This window comes from Lampris incognitus, chromosome 15 (genome assembly GCF_029633865.1).
Source record: "Lampris incognitus isolate fLamInc1 chromosome 15, fLamInc1.hap2, whole genome shotgun sequence".
Classification (NCBI taxonomy): Eukaryota; Metazoa; Chordata; class Actinopteri; order Lampriformes; family Lampridae; genus Lampris; species Lampris incognitus.
Window position 1 is genome coordinate 2,784,883 of NC_079225.1, and position 6,980 is coordinate 2,791,862.

The 6,980-nt window shown below is 47.9% G+C and overlaps 1 protein-coding gene across 1 annotated transcript in view; it reads left to right on the forward strand.

The window, feature by feature from the left end:
- The window catches only part of rab10 (RAB10, member RAS oncogene family), a 40,364-nt gene extending 34,838 nt beyond the window's left edge, over nucleotides 1-5,526 (forward strand). Inside the window, exons 5-6 of the mRNA XM_056294284.1 lie at nucleotides 4,075-4,176; nucleotides 4,486-5,526. Coding sequence (XP_056150259.1) covers nucleotides 4,075-4,176; nucleotides 4,486-4,572 — 189 coding nt within the window. The 3' untranslated portion in view covers nucleotides 4,573-5,526. The remainder of the gene's footprint in view (nucleotides 1-4,074; nucleotides 4,177-4,485) is intronic.
- Nucleotides 5,527-6,980: the final 1,454 nt, after the last annotated feature.

The following is a 6,980-nucleotide window of genomic DNA, read 5'->3' on the forward strand; positions in this document are numbered from 1 at the left end:
GGTTAGGCTATAAAAAGATTTCCCACACTTTGAACATCTCGCGGAGCACTGTTCAATCCATCATCCGGAAATGGAAAGAGTATGGCACAACTGCAAACCTACCAAGACACGGCCGTCCACCTAAACTTACAGGCCGAACAAGGAGAGCGCTGATCAGAGATGCAGCCAAGAGGCCCATGGTGACTCTGGACGAGCTGCAGAGATCCACAGCTCAGGTGGGGCAATCTGTCCACAGGACAACTATTGGTCGTGCACTGCACAAATCTGGCCTTTATGGAAGAGGGGCAATAAGAAAGCCATTGTTAAAAGAAAACCATAAGAAGTCCCGTTTGCAGTTTGCCAGAAGCCATGTGGGGGACACAGCAAACATGTGGAAGAAGGTGCTCTGGTCAGATGAGACCGAAATTGAACTTTTTGGCCTAAATGCAAAACGCTACGTGTGGCGGAAAACTAACACTGCACATCACTCTGAACACACCATCATCCCCACTGTCCAACATGGTGGTGGCAGCATCATGCTCTGGGGGTGCTTCTCTTCAGCAGGGACAGGGAAGATGGTCAGAGTTGATGGGAAGATGGATGGAGCCAAATACATACAGGGCAATCTAGGAAGAAAACCTGTTGGAGTCTGCAAAAGACTTGAGACTGGGGCGGAGGTTCACCTTCCAGCAGGACAACGACCCTAAACTAAAGCCCGGGCTACAATGGACTGGTTTAAAACAAAACGGATTCATGTGTTAGAATGGCCCAGTCAAAGTCCAGACCTAAATCCAACTGAGAATCTGTGGCAAGATCTGAAAACTGCCATTCACAAACGCTCTCCATCTAATCTGACTGAGCTTGAGCTGTTTTGCAAAGAAGAATGGGCAAAACTGTCAGTCTCTAGACGTGCAAAGCTGGTAGAGACATACCCCAAAAGACTTGCAGCTGTAATTGCAGCAAAAGGCGGTTCCACAAAGTATTGACTCAGGGGGGCTGAATACTTTTGCACACCGCACTTTTCAGTTTTTTATTTGTAATTTTTTTTTTTAAATCATGTATAATTTTCTTTGTACTTCACAATTATGTGCCACTTTGTGTTGGTCTTTCACATAAAATTCCAATAAAATATATTTATGCTTGTGGTCGTAACGTGACAAAATGTGGAAAAGATCAAGGGGCATGAATACTTTTGCAAGCCACTGTGTGTGTATATATATATATATATATATTTTTTTTTTTTTTGTTGTCCCTACTCAGTTGATAGGGATGAGTTGTGGAAGGGAAAACAGGGCAAGTGTTTCTGATTTATATAGTCAAGTCAGTTTTGTGTAGCTGAATATCACACATTTGCCTCGCGGGGCTTTACAGCAACACAACATCATGTATTTATTATTCACTGTATAATCGGATGTGATTTGCTAACTAAAAAAAAGATTAGAAAAATAGAGGAATGAGGTTGATCTGCTATGGGCTGAAGATGACAGGGGGGAGCTGTGGGGGGAGTTCTCATGATGGCGAGGTAGTACCACAGAGGAAGAGGGGGGATCCGGGGTGTGTGTGAGACTACTCAGTCACGTGGGAGGGACTCTGCCACATGCTGCAGGTTAGCTGGTAGCATTTGGCTACCCCGCATGTTGGGATGGATCCCATCTCTCTTTAAAAGAGAGAAGCGATCCCAGAACAAGTAGAAACTGTCAATAAAGCCCATGTGGGGAGTCCTGCTGGCCGACTGGAGCCCAGTATGAAGGCTGGGGATTCTGCTAAAACGGCCAACTCCACAGAAGAGCGTGGGGATGGGGCCGTAGCTATAGAAAGAGACTTTCCATAGTTTTTAAAACATTAAAAAGAAGGGTTAAGTCCTTTCTGGTGCTCTCAGACTCCTGATGGCTTGTGTCATTTGCCCCCACATGAACTATTGTTCTTTGATAGGGGTCGGGAGTGAGGGCTGGAGACCAGCATGACCGGGACCGTGGCTCCTGGGAAACGGTGTGTGAATCTAAGCGGCACTTTAGAAAGATAGAAAGTGGCAACAACTGATGAGGCAAGTTAGTTTTTATCAAACTGGCACGTCGACTCAAAAGTTCTCTGAATTCATCAGATCAGTTAGTATTTCATAGCTTTTTGGGGGGAGGGATCCCCCCCCCTTTTTTTTTTCTCCCTAATTGTACCTGGCAAATCATCCCGCTCTCTGAGCCATCCCGCTCACTGCTCCACCCCCTCTTCCCAGCTGGGGGTGGGGCAGAGGGTTGCAGACTACCACATGCCTCCTCCGATACATGTGGAGTCACCAGCCTCTTCTTTTCACCTGACAGTTTCACCAGGGGGACATAGCATGTGGGAGGCTCACGCCACCCGGACGCCCGGATAGCTGACATTTTTATGCATGTTTTTATTACTCAATTTACAAGCGTCTCTGTCGCTGCTTCTTACATCGTATTTGTGGTACATCCATCCCTCGTGGTGATGTAAACTATTTCCTTTTTTATCAGTTGTTGGAAAATACAGATTTCACATGAAACATTTCAAATATAAATGTTGAACTACTGGGAAAATGTACAACCCTGCACATTTTATGAACAGAATTATTGTGTTGTTTTTTTTGAGCACATGCTGTTGGAAGTGGCTGAAAGACAGAGAAGCAGGATTGCTTGTTGAATGCTTTCGGTTTCAATTTGTGGACCAGCCAGGAAGTCTTGGGAAAGTCGATTGTAGAAAGACACCCCCCCCCTCCCATTAAATGAGGAACGTCATAAATAGTGACTCATTAGGGTAACTACATTAAAAACCATTTTAGTGAGTTTACTGACACCGACGGGTTAAGAACCATGTAAAGGTTAAAACCCAGCAGGCTGGACCTGGTACTCTGTGGTGTAAGCATAGCAGGATAAACACAGCAGCAGATAATAACATGAATAATGGATCGGTTGGCTGTAGGTGTGCCGGCACATCCATCAGCACCAACAGACAGACAGAGCCAACACTAACAATGGTCCGTAGTACTGTCAGCGCTGCTTCTTTGGCACGCCTGCATCCAGCACGGACGTTCAGCCTTGCCCTCAGGACAAAGCCTGCAGTCCTTGCCTGACAAAACAGGAAACGTTCTTGGAAGACTTGTGTCCATATTTGTTGGACTCTTGAATTATATAGATGTAAATATGTTATCCATTAATTATGTTTTATACTGTCCTAATCATATAAAACATAAATATCCGATAACATATTTACATCTGTGTAATTCAACAGATACGGGCACAAATCTTCCAAGAACTTTTCCTGGGCAGCACGGTGGTGCAGTGGTTAGCGCGGTCGCCTCACAGCAAGAAGGTCCTGGGTTCGAACCCCGGGGTAGTCCAACCTTGGGGGTCGTCCCGGGTCGTCCTCCGTGTGGAGTTTGCATGTTCTCCCCGTGTCTGTGTGGGTTTCCTCCCACAGTCCAAAGACATGTAGGTCAGGTGGATCAGCCGTACTAGGTTGTTCCTAGGTGTGTGTGTGTGTGTGTGTGTGTGTGTGTGGGGGCCCTGTGTGATGGCCTGGTGGCCTGTCCAGGGTGTCGCCCCACCTGCTGCCCAGTGACAGCTGGGATAGGCTCCGTCATGCCCCACGACCCCGAGAGCAGGATAAGTGGTTGGGATAATGGATGGATGGTTGTCCTAATCGTACTACTGATTGCCAGTACAAGCGAAGCCCTGCCCCAGAACAACAGAGATGTTTCATCCGGTTCGGTTCTGTTGGGTTCTGTTGGGTTCTGTGTGCCCTGGTGGAGAGCCTCAGTACCCAGCTCTTCAGTTTCAGTAGCATTGTGTGAGAAGTGCTGTGCCTCACCTGTCCTGGTTCATGTTGCTGATCGGACACCCTTCAGTAAAGAGCCCCGGCTCACACCACTGTAGTGGGGAGCAGTTAGTCCGCACATTTAGCAACACCATATACATATCCGTTACTCCACACACACACACACACACAAAGAGGACGTGTGTGCGTTTGTGTGACAGACCCGGGATACCGGATCACTTGCGTCGCACAGGAGGTGGCCAGGTTATTTTTGGAGCGGACGCGCTCACTAACGGTGTCCTGGTGTGTCCCTCTCCTTCACAGATCGCCAGGGAGCACGGCATTAGGTTTTTCGAGACGAGTGCTAAGGCCAACATCAACATTGAAAAGGCTTTTCTCACGTTAGCAGAAGACATCCTAAGAAAGGTCTGTGCAACTTACCGTCCACCATGTGTGTTAACTGTGACTATAATGTGGACTGGAGACCTGCCTTTGTAGAAGTCAAGTCCCTTTATTTGTGTGGCCCAGTACCACCACAACACGGTGGTGCAGGGGATGATGGATGATGGATGATGGGTGGATGGATGGATGGACAGTAATGTTAATGAGTGTTGGCAGCACATGCATGTCCTGTTTGTCCCGGCTGTCCTGTGCTCTCGGGCTGTGTGTGTGTGTGTGTGTGTGTGTGTATTTAATGAGGTGTGTCTCTCCTGTGCTGCTCTCGGTCTCTGGCAGACACCTGTGAAAGAGCCCAACAGTGAAAACGTGGACATCAGCAGCGGAGGCGGGGTCACGGGCTGGAAGAGCAAGTGCTGCAGCTGAACAACTCACCTCCGTCTCAGTCACACACACGACCACACACACTAACACGCACACACAAGAGACAGACACACACTCTCTCCACCTCCTCTCTCTGTCTAACGACTAACCCTGACCCCCGCCCTCTAACCTGTCACATGACCTCTCGCACACTGACACTGTCTCAGATAAACAGTAAACCACTTCTCTCTCTCTCGTCTGCCCCCCGCCCCCCCCCCCCCCTCCACTGCTTTCTGATGATTTTCTATTTCCGATAAAAAGAGAAATCACGTCATGTTTCCTGTCATTTGTTTTAAAAAAGAAAAGAGACAAAAAGACAAGCTCACATTTTTATCATTCCTTCGCCTGAGCACACCTGCTTGGACCCCCCCCCCTCCCCCCCCCCCTCCAAAACCCAGAGGAAAATGAAAAAAGTATAAAAAGTAAAGAAAAGCTGAGTATAGGTTAACATTTTGTACACTAGTGGGGTTTCTGTGTCTACTCGTATTCGGTCATCTGTCAGTTGTTACCACGGTGACGGAGGCGTGGCTAGCTCCTTTTGTATGTGGGGTTTATTTTGTCCTGTGCCTTATATGAAAGACAGGGGCGGGGCTGAGTGTTGGGCGGAGTCATATCCACCTAACGACGTCACCGTTTGACACCCTGTGAGCTGTGGCTCCTCCCTGCCGAGCGGAACGGAAGCGTTTGAGTCCTCCTGCAGCCACGAGACGGCGGCATTATGTCCTCTTTTTACTTCCTGTGGGTTATTTTGCATTGTTCTGTTTTTTGTTTTTCTTTTAGGTATTTTTTTTTTTTTTTATCCTGCATGCAGATTTCTTTGGGTTGGTAGCGTTCCTGTAACATATAATATTTGCCACTGGGGCAACTGTGGGCGGGAGGCTCAGAAGTTCTCTTTTGGAATTCAAACAGATTTGCAGATCCATTAAACAATAAGCTTGTTTAAGTTACCTTGTTTGTCATCCATGTGTAGTTTGATGTTGTAACTTCTGCAACATGACACACTGCTTAAAAGTCACAGCTTACAGGAAGGCCGGGTGGCGTTGGCGGTCTATTCTGCTGCCTACCAACACGGGGACCGCCGGTTCGAATCCCCGGGTTACCTCCGGCTTGGTCGGGCGTCCCTACAGACTCAACTGGCCGTGTCTGTGGGTCGGGAGCCAGATGTGAGTATGTGTCCCGGTCGCTGCACCAGCGCCTCCTCTGGTCAGTCGGGGCGCCTGTTCGGGGGGGAATAGCGTGATCCTCCCATGTGCTACGTCCCCCTGGTGAAACTCCTCACCGTCAGGTGAAAAGAAGGGGCTGGTGACTCCACATATATGGGAGGAGGCATGTGGTAGTCTGCAGCCTCTCCGGATCAGCAGAGGGGGTGGAGCAGAGACCGGGACGGCTCGGAAGAGTGGGGTCATTGGCCAAGTACAATTGGGGAGAAAAAGGGGGACCCCCCCCCCCAATAAAAAAAGGAAAACTTGACAGCTTAGTATGGCCGTGGTACTCCGGCATGATGAGTAACCAACAGGAACTGGAAAAGTGTCCACGTGGTAGGAACTTCCTGCCAGGCTCAGAAGTCGCCCTCTCAGTGTGTCTTTGTCTTTACCTGCTTCTTTTTTAAACTTAGCACAGAAAGTAAGGAAATGTGTGTTTGGCAGAGTGTCTTTGTTGTAACGATGCCTCTCGGCAGTAAATCTTCTATCAGGCAGCTGATGGGCAGCAGCACCTGGGGTACCAGAAGCTCAACACAAGAGTCAATAGCAACAGCAAAATGAGCTGCTTGGAGATTTGGCAAATGTTTCATGGATGCAGCCCACATACTCAGCTGTGCTGCTCATCCCACAGATGCAGGTTCCTTACACATGTGGCGCCATTTAAAAGGGGACTAAACAGGCTTTCCAACGGTATAAGATTTGTTGCCAAGAAGCATTGTTACAACAAAGAAATAACCTACCAAACACAAATGTCCTTACTTTTTGTGCCAAGTACAGAAGACTGAAGGTAGTTGCTGACCAAAATGCTAACATGTTGAAAATACACATCTCTTGATAGGACAGTTGATTCAAAATTGTGTTTTTAATTCTGGACACGTAGAGTTCTGGAGTCAGACAGCACTGCTACACAAAACACACAACCTTTGTGCAGGAGTGATGATGTGGGAGAGATTTTAAAACGACGAATAAAGGGAAGCTTTTACAAAGCTGTTTTTTACTACTAGTTTTTTAATTCAAAACGTCTCACAGGGAGTTTCACACCAGGAGCTCCAGACCTGGTTTAGTCTCACAGGGAGTTTCACACCAGGAGCTCCAGACCTGGTTTAGTCTCACAGGGAGTTTCACACCAGGAGCTTCAGACCTGGTTTAGTCTCACAGGGAGTTCCACACCAGGAGCTTCAGACCTGCTTTAGTCTCACAGGGAGTTTC